The following is a 19,230-nucleotide window of genomic DNA, read 5'->3' on the forward strand; positions in this document are numbered from 1 at the left end:
GAAAATGTAAATGCACCGATCGATATGTTGTGTGTTTAAAAAAAAATCTGCACAGTAAAAAATGCTACGTCTGCTGATCAGTCATGTCTATTCAGAGCCTTAAATTTGCACCAGCTCTGCCACTGCTGTCCATTTTAGCTGAATGCAGCACTCCTGCCCGTGAGGTAGGAACAGCCTCCTCTCCTGCCCCAGCGTTTGCGGACCCTGCCCCTGCCCCTCTGTGTGGCGCTGTGGTGTGGATGTGGGCTGGAGGGGGGCGGTGGGGGACCCAGCGGGTGTGGAGCTGATTGACAGCCCGGGAATGGGGTGCAGTTCGTTGTAGACGGGGCCGGGTCTCCTGGGGCCCTGGGAGGTGCGGGGTAGAACGAGGGCGGGGGGGAGCGGTGGAGGACGGTACGGTGTGCTACAGGAGAGGGTGCGGGGCAGAAAGGAGGCGGGGAAACGATCGTAACCGCAGGTGGGTACTGGTAAACGTGAGGAGCTGTAGCAGGGGGAGTCTGTTGGGGACAGTGGTACATGGAGGACAGCGGACTCGGGTAGTACGCTGGGTAGACGACTGTGGGGCAATGAGGCATGACATGATAAGGGCACATGGTGGGGTACTGTGGAGGGAAAGGGCAGGCAGGATGCTGTGGGACAGTGTGTAAAAGGGGAACGCTGGACTGAAAATGGGCACAGCACGGGGTCACACAGGGGGGCTGACGACCGGGTGGGTGTTCCACAGGTGTCCGTGCTTGGCCCGGGGAGGGAGCAGGGTTGGCCAGTGGTGTTTGGGGAGTGGGTGGCGAGTGGGCCTGGGGTAGGTTGGTGGGTGGCTGCTGCCGCGGTGGTGTAGAGGCCTGTCCAGAGGCGGCTGTGGGTGGGGTGGGCTGCTTGGAGACCAGCGCCCCCTGCAGGATGCCCTCAGGTACGGACGCCGGCTCCGGCGGGGTCGCGGCGATCATGTGGTCCACGTACCGCCGCACGTCGGCAGCCATGGAGCGCAGCACCTCGATGGCCTCCTTGTACAGGGATATCGAGCGGTCCTGCCGGCCCCTGATGGCTGCCAGGGCAGGGGCCAGCGGGTCCTCCAGACGGGCGTTCTTGCGCTGGGCGTTTGAGGTGGAGGGTGTGGTGGAGACTGGGACCGGGGACGGGACGGAGACGGGGGCAGCGGCGGGCTCCTCCTGTTGCTCCTCCTGGTTGCCGTCCATCTCGGCGTCGCTGGTGGAGCCCACGGTGTCCGGGTCCTCGGGACCGTGCAGGGCGAGGGGCCGGAAGTCCTCTCCTGAAACCGGACCTGGGAGACCCAGACCACAGCATCAGACTGACAACCTCACCACTGCCACAGGAGGTCGGGTCTGGCTATTTAAGTTTAAGTGAAGGAAATGAAACGACCCTGAAAAACAGGACGGAGCGCTTACCGAAGCCGATATCCGGCCTGAAAAACAGCGAACGGAGCGCTTACCGAAGCCGATATCCGGCCTGAAAAACAGCGAACGGAGCGCTTACCGAAGCCGATATCCGGCCTGAAAAACAGCGAACGGAGCGCTTACCGAAGCCGATATCCGGGGCGTCCACGCTGCCCCCGCTGTCGTGCCCCATGAGCGCCAGCACGCGCTGCTCCAGGGGGCTGAGGTCCGGCGGGCCGGCGCCCGGGCCCAGCTGGCCGGCAGCTCGCAGGCGGTTCCTGAGGGTCAGCTTGATGTAGAGCCACTTCTTCCGCACGTCCTCCCCTTCCCTGGCCTCCCTGGAGGAGCTGCAGAGCCGGCCGGCAATGTCGCTCCAGATGCGCGACTTGGCCCCGCGGGGCAGCGCCTGGCTCTGGTACCCGTACAGCTCGTCCCAGCGCTCCACCACCCCTGCCAGAAGTGCCCTCTCTTCCTCCCGGGAGAACCGGGCCCGGGACCTCCGGCTGTCTGGAGGGGGTGCGGAATCTGAGATTATAATCGCTTTTGGGGGTGGGATGGAGGCGCGGGGGTCTGGAGTGAAGATTAGTGCCACAGCCTCATAACTCCGTTCTTCACTCAAGAAAAGCACTTAATATGAAGTCGAGCATGCACTGTATGTAAATGCACCATACCTGAATTTGCATGAAAATGTAATCCCTGCAAATCACGCTGATTAACTGCATCTGTGAAGCAAATTTTAAAAATTGCAGTAGGCAGTTTAAGATAATGCAAAAAAAACTGCTGTGGAGAAAAAAGTCCTGCGCTGTACTGTACTTACTTTTACTGCTGTTTTGCAGTCTGCCTGGTTGTAGAGGATAAACACTGGAGTTGCCCACAACTGGCATTTCTGAGGGAATATGAACTTCTTGCATGAGCAGGTCTCTTTGTTCTGGCTGCAACACAAGAATGTCGTTTTACAGAGCTGCTAGATGCATCCTGTTAAAAACGACCTCACCTCACCATGAAAGTGGAAACACTTCTGGCTAATTAGGTGCCTGTGGTCTGCCTGTACCTCAGCGAACTGGCTGTGCTACTAAACTGCTGTCCTAGAGTAAAAACAGGGCAGCTGGCTGCATGCACTTCAGAGTAGGCACATGCTAATCTGAGGTCCTAAATCGACCGTAGAATTTCAGTAATGTGTTTATGATTATGATTGGGAATTCCACGCATGCAATGAAAATGGCCACTTATTCTAAAAGGTCAATGTCATTCCTTGGTCAATGATTTTGGATTTAACCTTGTATTACACTTGTACCATCTAGGCTCACTGACAGTTACCCAAGTCTATATCACAAATTATGAGAACATTTGAATAAAACAACAAGTCGAGATCAATACCTTTCGTACCGGCGTGTGATTTTACCTCGTTTTTAAAGCTGACGTATGCAGCCTCAGAGCCTCCTTGCTGAGGATTCGCATGTTGCGATTCCATGGTTACACCGGCTTTACCACGAACAGACGCCGGGTTTGTGTCTCCCCACAGGTGGTTGCACCAGTCCGTGTCAAGCACGTTTGTTATTACCGGATAATTGCTCTCCATATGCCCTGTTGATCACATTCCACGTAATTATGAGATTTTCATTTAGACGATGGGAGGTGTGAGATATTACGTCAGCCTACCGAGACTTTGAAATTCATAACTAAATTTCACAGCATATTACATTTTTTACGTAACGGTTAGACAACTAGTATAATTTTCTGCCACCAGGCGAGTCTGTCAGCAATTAACTTGAGTTGACGTTACCAACAGGAATCCAGACATATTAGCTGATGTCAAATGCCTTACAAGTTGCATATCAAGGTAACGTTAGCGTGCAGTCCTTTATAAAATGCACTTGCTTAATTATAGTTTCAATGTAGTTGTAGCAGTCTATCCTAATTCCAACGACTAACGGTACCAACTAGCTACCCAATTTGTAAGCTGCTGATCAGTTGGCGTTAGCTAGTGGGAAGTTAACTTACATAGATAATACAGTGATGCAAAAAGTCACTATCCTCAGCACCAGTCACGCCCAACTCTGACGGCAATTGGCTAGAAACCACGACAACTAGCTAAAACCAGGAAACCAATTTTGTCAAAGATTTGTCTTTTTGGGATAAAGAACGTTTCATTGGCTACTAACTGGTAACTAGCCAACAGTAGCTAGTTTCTACAATTAACCAACCGTCAGTTATCTAGCAAGAACAAGGTCTATTCCATTCATACGTCTCCCGTGACATGAGTGACACAGCTGGGCAGATAACTAAACTAGAACCAACTAACGTTCGTCTATGACCTCAGCTCGCTATTAACATATCGGAGCTTCCAATAGACTAAAGCAATGTTCAATGAGCTAACGTTACTCCCTTCGCCATGTTCCTTTTATGTAAGCTAGCCATTGCCATGTAACACTGTTAGCAAAGCAACTAGCCAGCCACACGGGTGATGCATTTGTTTTGTAGATATAATGTGTTACAACCAACAGCATCTTTGTCTTTGACAATATCTGAAGTGAAGTTTAACTGCTACTCACATTCAAAATGGTGTCCCGAGTTCCGCCTCTGCCTCACGCAGTCGCAACAAACAAAGAGCAGTAAATTACTGAAAGGATCTGTGTCCACATTCGCATTGAGTCTTCTATCGCCATCTACCTGGGGGGTGGGAATACCACAAACTTTATTCACACAACCAACACTGGTAGACTATTTTGTAACTTGGTAATGGTTTTTTGCTAAGTACAGTAATAGGTTTTTGCAAGGACGCCTCCAATAGCCTATATCTTTTGGGCTTGTCAATCATATTCTGCTATTTAGTTGGTCCAGTCTCTGAAAGTCTGTGAATAATTGAGATAAATGCAAAAAGTGTTGCAACTGTACCCAGTCTTCCGTAATTCCATGTCGTAATGTTTAAATTTAAGTATTGTATCACTTATTATACTTTTAAAATTGGGATTCTCGTTTTCACATATTCACAGTGGCCTAAAAATGATAAGCACCCTTGATAAAGATAGAGGAGTTATATTGTGAGCTCAGAAAAATTGTTAATTATTTTCATGCCAATTCAAATGATTTACAAAGGATTTTTTAGCAAGTATTATTTTTATTTCTCCAAATTATGGGTTCCCGTTTTCAGTACTTTGTGCCATTTCCCTTAAAACCCACTGATATAACCACTGAATTATCTTTCTAATGTCTGTGTGGGGGGTTGGGGAGGTGTTTTTAACCAATGCCCTGTTCACAATCTTTCAAAATCCTTCAGATACTTCTATCTGTCTTTGTGGACTGCTCTCTCAATTCAACCCTGACTACAGAATACAGAGAATACAATATGTTGTTGTTGTTGTTGCTTTATCAATCTTTATCACAGGTGTCAATAGTTCTGGAAGCCACTGCATTTTGGATATTTGAAGGAAAACCGGTATATTAGCTATACATCCTAGAGAATGCTTCTATGTCTAGGGGGAAAGTCGCTTATGAGTTGACACATTTAGACCTGTTACCTTTCCTTAGGAGACTTAGGAGAACAATAGTTTCTGGTGTCTGGATGTTTTTTGTATTCTTTTACATTGTTTTCAGTCGGGTTTGATTTCAAAGGTATGTTTGTCATTGCGAGGTGTGTGAATAACAGTATCGACCAGTATTCATAAAGGTGTTTCCCATGTGTTTGAAATAACAAGGGTTAAAAAATAAATAAATAACAAACTTATTTTACGATAAGAAGTAGCCTATTTCAATGACTCAACAAAAATCCCATCATGCACAAAGCCAGCCTGTTTTCATCGAAGGTTGATTTTAATGTTTTCCGGATATAAATGCCCTTATGGTCACCATGACCATTACAGTTGGCAATGTTTAATTTCTCATTGGGAGGATAGATAGCTACACTTCCTTTCTCCAGTGTACTCTACAGCAGGTGGGACCTCCATGGATGGTCTGGTCACCCAGTGTTCCCCTGCAATAGGTCTGCTCGGCATATGGGGCATGTCCTGTTGGTCTGGTAATGAAAAAAGGAGAAAATAGGAAGCATTAAGGCTTAAAACATCCTGTAAGTGGTTAGGAGAAAATAAATGACCCCAATATATTTACAGTTATTGTGTTCACAGTGAGGGGGAAAGGGAATATGGTGAATACACACTGAATGTAAATTCTTGACTGACATACATTATAGACCCTGCATGAGCATTGACCTTGTGATTTCATTCAGTCATTGTGCGTGAAATAAACCCACCAAGCACAATGAGAATGTATAAAATGTGTCAAAAATAAAGTGGCTGCATTTCAGGTATACTCAATGTGCTGCAGTACATAAGATAGCCAGGAGAAGGTGTAGAAGAACAATGTAAGTGCTGGTAGCTGCAAAGGTATGGTTGATATATATCATGATGGGGAATGTATCCCTCCTTCAATTGCAATATTCCTTGCCAAGACACATGCAGTAGATTGATCTGACTGAGTTCAGCACACACCCATCCCATTGAAGACAAGGAGTGTCAATTCATCAATGCTAATCTAAAACTAGTGTTGATTAAGTCACTGTAATAGACCCAGTATGAAGGCGACAGCCTTGGTACAGACAAAGGTACCAACACATTTCTTAGTGCCGATTAAACTCAATTTTGTTGCATGGACTGATTAGAGAAATAGTCTTGTAAATAAGTCCTACCTCCTTCTGGCAGGAGTTTGGCCTTTGTTTGTGTGTGTGTGTGTGTGTGTGTGTGCATGCTACACACTCACCCTGAGCCACTTGTCAATGCATCTGGCATGGAACTCATGACTGCATGGCAGGCTGCTGATCAGCTGACTTTCTTCAAACTCAAATAAGCACACTACACACCTGGAGCAGAACATCACCACATCTAAACACATACACACACACTATTCTGTACACTTCTGAGTCACAGCTAAAAAGCACACATATTTCAGAAGAACAAGGCAGAATGGAAAGTTTTGCTGGTGACACTCACTGGGTTTGCCCAGACGTCTGGCTGTCCGATCTGAAGCGGTGGGATGGGAGGTCGCTGATGCTGGCACTACACAGACCCCGAGGCCTGTGGCCCCTCCGCTGCTCCGCCATGCCTGCCATGTCCTACAGGACGTAGAAAAGGACATACAGGACCAAGCATGACAGGTACTGATGGCAGGTTAACTGAGACGTTTGATTAAATCAGGTGACATTTCTATATGACACAATAGGGCTGAGTGGATTTATTATGGATCTATGTAAATTGCATTCAGACGTTCATTGGTGTTGGCGTCTTTCCAAATCTGCAGGTTGTAACGACAGAGATGGGGAAAAGAATGGGATGAAGGTGCCTGACCTGGTTTCCATCCCGCGCCGTGCTGACCACGCCTTGCTCTTGACTGATGGGCTGTACTGCTCCTGACTGCTCAGGATGCGTATGGCTGATAGAGAGACAGAGACATACCACCACCAAAATCAGTCATCAACCGGCCACCCACCTTCCCACACACTTGGGGTTCATACCTTAATAAGCACTTCCTTTTCAGTTGAGAAAGATTTGAATCACCCTACAGTGTGCCTAGAAGTCTTTATGTTGCTCATGTACACAAATGCTCTTTAACATGCATCCTGGTTGTTGTGGATATGATATTATTCAACCTGGATATCAAACAATGTTGGCTATCATTAGAATCCCCTATCATGTGTATCTCAGTAATCCTTATGATTGCTTGTCTGGCATCTTCCCACTTAGGCACAGGAATATATCTGCATGAAGGTCATTACCACAGATTGTTCCAAGTAAGCGTTTCAATTCCTCCATACAATGAAAATGTCCAACAGTATGTTCTTATAATTTAATAGGTTATGGCTGGCAACAAGACAAGTGATGTCACATGATGTCACATACTGTAAATTTTCATGAAGAGGCTATGTTATGTGCATTGTTCTTGGCTATGTCCCCTCTATAATATTCATAAGATACATCAAATTGGACTATTGAAACTTAAACAGTAGTAAACACATTTAAATGTTATTACTACAGATCTGACCATATAGGTAGTGTAACAAATCAACATACTTACCGCATGGAGTGGGTATTAGAGGAATGGGTTGATGTAGTTTGGAGGTACCCTGGGATCTGTCCTTGTATGTGATTGTGGTCAGACTATCTCACAGGGCAGAAAGGAGATTGTTATAATATTAATATAAGGCAGACCCTTTAACACACATTTTTCCTATAATGTCCATTTAAACCAGGTATTTTCCCAAACCTTTTCTATAAAGTTAACTGTCATTTTCATGTGTCACAATGTTTGTTTCTTTGCAGCAAGTCACACAAAATTGGTTATCAAAATTCTGAAGTCACATAAATCAATACAAATGTTGATATGGCTACTGATTGATCTGAAGACAGACTGCCTCTGTTGAAGGCTAGTTGTGATAAAACAGCCACCTACCTCATCAGTAACATGGGCTGGTTGGACCGGCAGATGGGAATGTTCATGTGTACGCTGGTGGGTTTGCCCATGGGAACGCTGATGGGAACGCTCGTGGGAATGCCGTCGGTCATGCTGGTGGGTTTGCTCATGGGAACGCTGATGGGAACGCTGGTGGGAATGCCGTCGGTCATGCTGGTGGGTTTGCTCATGGGAACGCTGATGGGAACGCTCATGGGAATGCCGTCGGTCATGCTGGTGGGTTTGCTCAGGGGAACGCTGATGGGAACGCTCATGGGAATGCCGTCGGTCATGCTGGTGGGTTTGCTCAGGGGAACGCTCATGGGAACGCTCATGGGAATGCCGTCGGTCATGCTGGTGGGTTTGCTCAGGGGAACGCTGATGGGAACGCTCATGGGAATGCCGTCGGTCATGCTGGTGGGTTTGCTCATGGGAATGCTGATGGGAATGCCGTCGGTCATGCTGGTGGGTTCGCTCATGGGAACGCTGACGGAAACGCTCATGGGAATGCCGTCGGTCATGCTGGTGGGTTTGCTGATCGGTATGCTGGCCAGGCCTCTGCTGGGAATACTCATGGGAATGCTGGTGAAGGTGGTGGGTCAACCACTGGGGGAGACCTGTTTGCTGGTGGGGGAAGCAGGCTAGCCAGTTTGGATGGTGTGCGGACTGCTGTGAGCTGCTGTCTGGGAAGTTGGGTGGGTGGTCCAGGTGCTGGCTGAGACTGGCCGGAGGGTGATGGATGTTGCCTGGCTGGTGGGTGAGGTCATTGGACTGCTGCAGCAGAATGGGGTAATTACTGGGTAGTTGGGAAGGGGCAGTATAAGGTACTGCCATGTGCTGGGTTGAGCATCTCTGCAGTGAGTGAGAGACAGAGATTTAGAGGGAAAGTACATGCTGTACTGTACCATAATAATATTGTTAATGCAAGCTGTACCATGCTGTTCCTTGTGCATGTTTACTTTGATGTTATTGATTATAGTAGTCTTTGGAATGTTTCAGTCCAAGCTAATATTATTTAAATGCCTTTAAAATTATGTAAGGCTATTGTTTTGAATGACCTGGGCATGGAAGTCTGATAAGGAGCGTGGAGGTGGCGGAATCTGGGAGAGCAGGAGGGGACGGGGCACGAGGGTGTGGTGACGGTTCCCATGCTGTCCCCCACTAGCAGAGCCATGGTGCTGATGTTGGAGAAGACGGTTCCACTGGTGCCTCACAAATACCCTAGAGAGGGTGGCAAGGGATAGACCATTGCCATCATAATCAGTGGTGTGTAAAGACTCTAAGGCACAGGGGTGAACCAATGTGGAGCCGACCTTGGTTTGGTGTAGGGGCGCTTGAGGGGGGTAGTGGGCATGCATTATGTCACACACAGTCACACACATATACACACACACACACACTCTGGAGCCCTGGTGAGGACATGAGGACAATAGTCGCGGCAATGACGATCAAGGAAGCAAATATGAGGCCGGGAAATGTGGAAAAAAATGACGGGCCAAATGATAGGCTTCTAAAATCAACTGTTTGGAACATCATTAAGAAGAAAGAGAGCACTGGTCAGCTCAGCAATTGCAATGGGACTGGTAGGCCAAGGAAGACCAGCTGATGACCGAATAGTTCTGGTCATAATGAAGGAAAAACCCCAAACACCAATCTGACAGATCACTCTTCAGGAGGCAGGCATGGATGTGTTAGTGACTACTCTCTGCAGAAGACTTCACAAACAGATCTACAGAGGCTACACTACAAGATGCAAACCACTTGTTGGCTGCAAAAACAGGATGGCCAGGTTACAGATTAATAAGTAGTAGCAAAAAGAGCCTGCAGAGTTCTGGAAAAAGATCTTGTGGACAGAGACGAGGGTATCCGAGTGATGGCAAAGTATGGAGGCTAAAAGGAACTGCTGAAGAACCAAAGCACCCCCGCCCCCTCATCTGTAAAACATTGTCGTGGGGGTGTTATAGTTTGGGCATGTATGGCTGCCACAGGTGCTGGCTCACTTGCCTTCATTTATAATGTTAAAATTCTGAAGCATCTTATGTGCTCAAGTTCACACAAATGCCTCCAAACTCATTGGACAGTGCGTCATCCCAAATAAGGCAAAGATCACAAACATACACCAGTGCTCTGTTTCTTCCTAATGATGTTCCAAACCTGTTTTTTTTTTTTTTTTGTAACAACAATTTATTGGCCTATGTCTCAATCTGGTGCACTTTGAGAAGAAAATTAAGAGGCTAGATCTGTGAAGAATTTTGTGGTTTTGTAAATTATCTAAATCCCATGTAGCTGTATTAGCTTCTAAATTGCTACACTTGAGCCATCAAAGAAATTAAGTAAAAGGTGTAATGGTTTATTTTGTGTTTGGAATCACACGCCAACGTTGCAATAAGAATATGTCACCACATGCTATGTCAGATTTAGAGATTATATTAAACTAAAATATTTTTATCATCCAAAGGGGAACCCTAAAAGGACATTTCCTTGTTTTATTTTTGCCCTAAGATCACAAGAAATTTAGGGGGAAACAGTTTTCTTTGTCATTGAGGCACTAGTGGGCCACTTTGAGAGCACCGTATAGAGCATGCATGTACATGTCCTATTTGGATGCCCCTTCAGAAAAAGGTAGTGGTTTCATGTGCTACTAGGATGCACTTATAGCAGAAAGCACACATTTAGTTTTCGCCCTAAGTACCTTGTGACTTTTTTTGCCCTAATGTCACATCAGAGGGCACTTGAGCAGCTCTGATGCCCCTCTGATGTGAATTACCTTAGGGCCCCCCCCCCCCTGAAAACTGAAAAACTTGTGCTATTAGGGTGCCCCAATGATATATTTTTTTTTTCCCTAAGGTCATTTTTCACCCAGAGCTTAAGTGCCCCTCTGGTGTGACATTAGGGCAAACATGAAGGATAGAAGTGTCCCTTTTTGGCACAAACTTACCCTGGTTAAATACAGGCTTTAAAAAGTAAGGGCACTCCAGCACTCCCCTCCAGCAGGTACCCTGATCACTATCATTATCATCATACCCAGGACTCCACAGCACAGCTGATTAGATCACTAAACCTTAATACTATCTGGTTTTCAATGCATATGAATATAAGAAGTAGGCTATAAATACCCTTCCTACTTGCATCTAAATTAAAGCACGAAAACCTCAAAGACCGTTAGCGTCTCCCTCTCTGCCTCAGTTTTACCTGGGGTGGTTGCCTGTGGAGTGGCTGTGCTCCCAGGGATTGTGGAGCGGATGGTACATGTGTGGCCTGCGCCTGGTCAGAGGAGCCCTTGGGCGCATCCTGCTAGAGGGGGTTGAGCAGCCACTCTCTCCAAGGACGGCGTGCTGCGCTCTGCGGGGATAAAAGGCAACGGCACTAGCATCGTATCTATGAATCTTTTCCCAATAGCCCATCCATCTTTTTCGCTCAGTTACGGACAGGTAGCCTACTGTATGTCACATTGTGTTTCGTGTATTTTGCTGCCGTAGCTAACTTTTTTCGCCGAAGCAAATCAGGTAAGCAGTGCAATAGTTACCAAAATATCGTCCCTGGTTGTGCCGCTGTCAGTAGACGTTTGCCGTTCGCCTACACTTACTGCAGCTAAAGGTTTCTCATTTATAATCGCATATAGCCAACAAACGGTTCTATCATGCAACACAGGAAAGAGGCAACGTCACAATTCATTGGAATGGGTTTTATTCAAATCAAGTTAATTCGTTTTAATAACGATCTATATTATTTCTTATTCACAGATCTCAAGTGTCTTCAGTGAAGACCGGCGTTATGAGAATGGTCTAAATAAATATATTTATTACTAGTTAGATATTTCACTATTGTTTTTAGGCGATATTTAAAACTTTTTATTACGTTTATAAACGTATGCTCAAGAGGTTTTACGCAGGCTGATAAATTGCTGATAAAAGGCTTCTGAACGAAAATTTTGTGGCAAATATTTTTGTTTTCTTGTCTGAATAACATTAAGCTGATGTCCCCTTTATCAAATTTGTTTATTTCATCGAACACCCTACCCTGTTAGATATAAGGTATGTACTTGCTGTTTTAAGAAATGCATATTAATTACTGACGCCTTACTGCTTATGTGGGTAATAATTGCCTGGTCGTGATGCCATGCATAGCAATGCTCCCTATTAAGTTTAGTGTAATATCTTGTACTTTATTTTAATTCCCACACCTCTTTGATATGCTGCTGAATGTTGACGGGAGGTGTTCTGCAGTGTTGCGTTACACCCTGAAAAACAATGAAACGTTCGATCAACCTCATTCAGTTTTCTTTCAAATCCTTCAAGTGGTGCGAGCTGAGAATTATAATGTATTATTATTATTATTATTATTATTATTATTATTATTATTATTATTATATTTTATTTTATTATAAAACTGTGTTAGTGTCATAAATATGTTGTTTATAGAGCACTAAATACATATGTGCATTTTTATACAAAAATACTATTTAAAAAATATGAAAAAATGCGTAATTTGAAACTGCGTGGAGCTCTATATCTCAAAAGAATAATTTGATTCAACTTAATTAACCTATTTTTATTATTGAAATGTTATAATTCCATCTAAAATTATTTACATTTGTCAAATAAAAAATTAGATATGACCACTTGAAGCATTTTGGTTATTTTTTAAGATGATTCCATGTTTTCAGTCTCCAAATATCCATAGTTTCATTTTACCTTGGCTGCAATTCTGACTCAAAAGGACTTGATAGTTTAAAGTGTGGTGACCATTCAGAAACAGTGTATCCTACAGTCCAATGTACCTACATTGATCTAAGGACAGGCCACTTGTATAGCACAAGTCAAATAACAGTGCTAAGTACTGGGAGGCGTGAATATTTGTATTTCGAGCATACTGCTTTTTGTCTGCCATTATATACAGGTGAAAGTGTGATGATAATGGTTGACAAAAACACCCCAGCAGTTTCAGTCAATGGGAGAAATCAGGAACACAGGCAACATGTCTTCTAAAGTCAAATTTATTAAAAACAAACCATACAGAACACTTTCTGTGCTCTTTCAACTGAATGGTAAATGGTCTGCATTTATATAGCACCTTCATTCAAAGCACTGTATGATTGGTCCTTCTTATTCACCGATTCACACACACACCATCGGCGATTGGTTACCATGCAAGGGCGGGATCAAACCAGCACCCAGACGACTGCTCCTGAACCAGTGTTGCCCCAATTATTTAGATTAAGATCACCCTGAGATTAATTATGTGTACATACTGTATATTATCCAAATTATTAGCTAGATATCCTAGAACTACTGTATGGTTATGTGTGTGTGCAGCTCCAATCCATCTGGGCACAAAACAACATTTAATATGTGAAGGAGACATTTAACTACATTTCTGCTGGGTTATTCTTTTTATCTACTGTAATGTTTATTTGCGCTGTAGAATACACCACTCGACATGAAAATATCAAAGATCAGCAGTTGATTATAGATTGATTTTTATAACTTCTATTCACTGTGGTTACTGGATTTGCATAGAAGAAAAAACACGGCCACTCTGAACACCGATCATCATCTTTATTACCTCCTTTAATTGCCATGCTGTTAGTCAAGGTCCATACCTCAGGGAATGATGACTACAACCGGTGATGATTTTCCCTTCTCATTCCCTCAATCACCCACAAAGCGTGCATCTTCTTTCCTGCCTGTGTAACCAGTGGTATGCTATATGATTTGGAGAAGCAGCACTTTCAAGCCTATATTAGTCTCTCCACTACGAGCACAGGTGAAACAATAGATGCAAATGTGTTGTTAAATTGTCAAGAATTACATCCAATGAACAAACAATGCGAAAAAAGGGCTATTGAGCTGCCATGAATGAACACCACTTGGTAGTATTCTTGCATTTTACAACCATGTTAAGTATCATCTTTTATAAATGAATATCATTGGCGGGATGCACTCGAGTGATGGAGTGAGAACAGAGGTCAGTTTAGTGACTGGCTGAATGTGTTTGGGTCATTACATTTTAATTGCCTGCTTGATTAAATGTGCAATAATGGTTTATGTTAACTGCGCCAGGGGTGAGAAAGAGAAAGGGATAGAGACATTGAGGGAGGTAGGGTGAGAGGGAGGGAGGGAGACATACTGACACGGCATATTTACAGTTTTCCAAGTAAGAGCCAGTGTGTGAACTGTGCTGTCTATGTAGGTTTATGTAACCTCCGGCCTTCAACGCACGCAAGCCAGAGGCTTGCCTGATCTCAGCGGCTGACGCCAAAGTGTGAAAACAGGAGACGTGGCGGCAAGGTAGTTTGCGGTGGGGGTGGTATGGGGTTGACAAAGACACTGTCTGTCTGTCTGTCTGTCTCAACACAAAGGTTTATAGGTAAATAAAAGACCACAAGTCTATAAACCTGCAGCCCCTTCAGCAACATTGGGTAGAAGACATGCTTCATTAATCAGCCAAATAATGAAGGTGATCCAGGATGAATGAGATTTATATATCACCAATCAAATAAAAGGGTACATATTTTATGAGTAATATCATGTGTAAAACCTCATGAGTGGCTTAGATGGAATGCATTTTTGTGGCCACGATATTCATTGCATTGGTGGTGATCTGCCATGGAGCCAAGCAGCACGAGAGGCACTGGAAGACTGAATGAGCAGGGGGTGAAGCGGGGAACCAGATGGAACAACCGAAACTGAGAAAGAAACGCAGGAGCAGCAGAGGGATAGTTTTTGTGCGTGTCTGAAAGAAAGAGAGTCTCTTATGTTCTCTCAGCATGTGCTTGGCCCGACCAGCGGCCTAGTCTCGTCTGCCCAGCGGGGGCCTTTCCTGAACTGGCTGCCCAGGGGAGGGGCACCTGCTTCACACACAAACACTGGTGGAGAAGAGGGTTTGAGGGTGGGGGCAGGCACAATGTTGGGCGGGGGAGGGGGGGGGTATATGGAAAGACACTCAGGCTTCCAGGAAATTGATGTGTGGAATATTTATGAGACATTCAGGTAATACAAAATGATGCTCAAAAGAATATTTTCCTGCAATTTTTCTAAGGGTCAAGGACTCTGCAGTCTTTAAAAAAATTTCTGCCCAACACTACGTGTATTATCATTGGAATAAAATAACTTTATGTTCAGGAAAAAAAATATTGGCAACATTCTTAAAACATTATTTTCCCCTGTTTGGTTAAGTTGAATTATGTATAGTCTATATTAATTTTACAGAACACTCATAGGAACAGTCATAGGAATGTGACAGTAGATGCAACCGAGCTCAAAACAACAGAGCAGATGAGGATTGAGTTCAGACAGACGCTAGCCTTTTCGCCCTGTAGCGAGCACCCTGCCCCCTTTTTAAGCGGATGACTCACTCAGACGATTCAGACAGCTTGTGAATGAGAAAACATTTCTATGGCTATTTGTCATAACTCATATGAAAGCGAACGTGTTTTCTATCATGTAGCACTTATGCAACTGAAAAGGGGTTTGAACATGCGCAAGCCCCAGAGCCAAATCTCACTTTAAACTCCTGACAGCTCATAGTGATGCATTTTGCCATGAAGCCTTGCTAACTGTACAAAATATCCTGATACACATAGATGTGCTGTTGACACCATTATATTCATAAACTGTTCACATTTAAATAGATACCTTGACAACAAACCAATTCACTTGTGAAATTTTAAATGCTCAAAGATTATGGATCCATAAGCACTTTTCTTCTTATTTTCTATATCAGACTGTATTTACCAGTAGAATTATTATCCTTCTCATTCTGTATTAGGTTTCTAACCCATATTTCGGTCCACAGGGCCTTAGCCATTCCCCCTCTGCCCCCACCTCACTTCTCTCTGTCAAACAAAAATATTTGTTCATCTGCGTCAAAGAACAGCAGGTTCACTAATAGAGTACAGTAAAGCCATTCACACAGAGACAGACTGCGGCCCTCCGATGCGCAGACACAGACAATCCAACATGCACACACAAACAGCCGAGGAGAGGCACACAAAGTCTCCGACTCACTGACACAGGCACACAAACGGAGCGTCTGTTGCGCAAACCTAAATGCTTTCCTGGGAAACCACCGAGCGGTTTTGACCTGTCATCTGTCAATATTTACTTGTCTGCTGTTGTTATAAACTGCCAAAATATCACCTAAAATGTGATTTCGATTTTTTTGGTAGGTTTGAAACACTGAAACAGCTTTTGAACAGATAACCCGCGACATAATTTAAAGTATATAAAGAATTATTTTTATTCATGATTATATATTATATTCATCAAACTTTACAAACATAACCATGTAATCGCCATGCAGTACATTGCATGGTTTATCAAAAAAGAAAAGAAAAAGAAAACACATGCAGATAATCTTTTTGAAGAAAAATGCTCTTCATCAATAGCTTACTGTGTGAAAGTGCTATAAAAGTATGCAGAAATTGTTTGGTTTCAAACCATTTTTGGTTCTCGGAACATTCCCGAAACATTAGGAGAGTCAGGATAAGTTTCCTGGACGTATCTTGAAAGTGATCAACAGTGAAGCAACCGGGAACATTACAGGAATAGCATTCAGAATTCAGGGTTTGTGATTCCCTCATTTTGTTAATCAAGCTAAAAACAGGAATTATGAATGATGGCCATTCATGTTAATGTTATGTTATCAATGATTTTTCAAATAACATAACCATCTGGGGATGTTGCCAGTATAAGGTTATAGGCAACATGCAAGGAACCTTTTTCCGTGACTTTGGCAAAACTTCTTTGTAACATTTAAATACTTTAAGACTGTTGGAGGAACATTCTCATCACAGCATTATCTCACAACCAACTGGGAATCTAACCGAAATCTTCTTGAAACATTTTGCCTTAGCTGGCCTGAATTATAGATGATATTCCATTTACAACTGAAAATACACAATACATTACACCTCCCTTAAACCAGAGCTTACGGATATTATCCTAAACAGGGATGTAAAAATCACAAATTCTGGCTCCAATTCCAACATTTTACATTTTGAATGTAGTAATGACAGACTAGTCCTCTGGTGCATAGGCATTTAGAGATATATAGATCTGTTTGTAAGGGTTTTCCAGTCTGGTTCTGGCACAGCAAATGAGGTCTGCTCCACCATTAGCATGACTGTCTTCCGGTTATTTTTATTGTCTTATTTACTGTATCACTTGTCAGTAAATGTAGCAAATGTAGTATATATAGGCTATTTACTATATTTACCCATGTAAATAAGTGGTAGTTCATAGAAATGACTGTAAATCTGACCCAAGATGCAGAGGATAGATGAAGGACGGCAATAACGATGGCTCTGATTGGCTGTTTTCAGATTGTCTTTGCATTCATCCAAGCTCAGAGTTCAGAGAAAGGAGAAGAGAGGAACATAGGTTAAGAAATATATATTTTAAATGTCTATATGCAGAGTCTATTCCTCCTGCAAAGCAGTTGCAGTAGTCCAGATTGCATCCTCGGGTTCCTACAGTGAGAAACAGCCTTGGGACTGTGAGAAACAGTCTAGAACAACTGAGTGGCTGGAACACGATGGCACCACTAGAGCCCCGGGTTGGAAGTCGCTCCTCGCTCCGGGGCACTAGTGAATCGGCCTCCCCTTGTGGGACAGCTGGGCCCCTGATGTCAGAGTCTGCCTGGAGCGGCCGCTCTTGCGCTTGCCGGTGAGAAGGGTGTAGAAGAAGGGATTGACGCAGGAGTTCCCGTACGTGAGGCCCGTGAGCACCCTGTTGACGGTGACCTGGGTGCTGGTGGGGACGGACCTCAGCACCTCCGGCCGGTACAGGGGTAGCAGCTGCCAGATCCAGAAGGGGAGGAAACAGGCCCAGAAGGCCAGAACTATTCCCAGGATCAAGAGCAAGACTTTAGGGCGGGGGGCCCGGGCGGGATAGGTGCTGCTTGTGCTTGCCCATGGAGGCTGGGTTTGGGAGACCCAATACAGGCGGCCCAGGGCGGTGTACAAGGCCCCGATGGCCAGTCCTGGGCCGAGGATGCTGGTGCAGAAGAGGACGCTCATGTAGACTTTGGAGCTCTGCTCATCCCAGGCTGGCACACACAGCTGGCCCTCCTGGTTGCCCCCGTCCTCCAGGTGAAGGGTGATCATCATGGGGAGGCTGAGAGCCAGCGCCAGCCCCCAGGCCAGAGCCACCCGGAGCAGGCCCGGTGAGGGGGAGGAGGAGGCTGCCAGGGGGTCAGCCACGGCCCTGTAGCGGTCCAGGCTCATGGCGGTGAGGGTGAAGATGCTGGCGTGCATGGTGAGCAGATCCAGGCTGAGCAGGAGCCGGCAGCCCAGCTCCCCGAAGGCCCAGTCCGCGGCCAGGCTGTCGTACACGATGAAGGGGACGGTGGAGAGGTAGAGGAGGTCGGCCAGCGCTAGGCTCAAGACCTGGAGGTACAGCGATGAGGAAGAGGAGGAGGAGGAAGAAGGGGAGAGAGAGGAGGAAGGCGAGCAAGGGGAAGAGGGCGAAAGGCACAGCCACCCAAAGCAGCACCTGCCTCGGCTGCGTCTCCTGCCTTTGCGTCGGCCCAGTAAGAGGCCCAAGGTGTAGACGTTACCCGCAATACCCAGGAGGGACATGAGGGAAAGCACAGAGCAGAACAGGATGGTGGAGGCCAGGCTGGGGGAAGGGGGTAGGGAGGGTGAGGAGGATGGGAGTGAGTGATTGGGGAGGAGAGGAAAGGTGTGAGGGGAGAAAGGGGTGGGGGAGTGTGAGATGGAAATGGAAGGATCCATTTAGTTCTGCTGGGAAGGGGATGGTAAAGGTGGGTTCTTTGGTTGCTTTGCTACAAATCGGCGGCAATGGATGGAAGGGGAATGTTGCTAATCGACAGTGGTACTGAGAGTTTTGAAAAAAAAAACTGTAAGCACAAATAGTGATATACAGTCATAAAAAATAGGCAGGGTTTGTAATTAGTTTTGGCTTATTAAAACAGAGGAATGAAAGACAAGTGTGAGGAGCTGACTGAATGTGGGAGAGAGATAGCGATGCAGGGGGAGATGGAGGGGGGGGGGGGGGGGTGACAGAGAAATACATTAATTTGTGAAATATATCCAAATCACTGTTTACAGTCATAAGCATTAATTACTTTTTTTCAGTTTTACATCACCAGTGGCTTCAGTTCATAAAAAACAACAACATGCAGGTCAATGTCAAGCAATTAAAAGCTGAATAGATAGAATTACCTAAGAAAGAAAGAAATCTCCAGCAGGACTCCAACCGCTAGATGCAAAATATGGAGTTGATGAAGTGAGGCATTTCTGTTGTAACCAAACAGATGACACACTTCACCCCGGAAGACCTCAGATACTTGTCTTTATGTCCCTGTTTGTGGTGGGGAACGCAGGTAGTGCTGCAGCTTGGCTGCTAGAGTGACATGGGTCTGAACCCACTCCAGG

General features: G+C 45.1%; 2 protein-coding genes across 2 annotated transcripts; both read right to left on the reverse strand.

The window, feature by feature from the left end:
* Positions 1–76: 76 nt before the first annotated feature.
* Positions 77–4,068, reverse strand: LOC133108560 (proline-rich protein 36-like). The gene is made up of 6 exons (XM_061218142.1): positions 3,944–4,068; positions 2,794–2,975; positions 2,209–2,323; positions 2,063–2,113; positions 1,536–1,961; positions 77–1,279 (listed from the first exon to the last, which is right to left on the reverse strand). The coding sequence occupies exons 2-6, from the start codon at positions 2,968–2,970 to the stop codon at positions 135–137; spliced, it is 1,914 nt and encodes a 637-aa protein (XP_061074126.1). The 5' UTR covers positions 2,971–2,975; positions 3,944–4,068; the 3' UTR covers positions 77–134.
* Positions 4,069–17,400: 13,332 nt separating this feature from the next.
* Positions 17,401–18,567, reverse strand: uts2r3 (urotensin-2 receptor 3). The gene has a single exon (XM_061218133.1). It carries the CDS (start codon positions 18,565–18,567, stop codon positions 17,416–17,418), a length of 1,152 nt encoding a protein of 383 aa, XP_061074117.1. The 3' UTR covers positions 17,401–17,415.
* Positions 18,568–19,230: the final 663 nt, after the last annotated feature.

Source organism: Conger conger, chromosome 1 (genome assembly GCF_963514075.1).
Source record: "Conger conger chromosome 1, fConCon1.1, whole genome shotgun sequence".
NCBI lineage: Eukaryota > Metazoa > Chordata > Actinopteri > Anguilliformes > Congridae > Conger > Conger conger.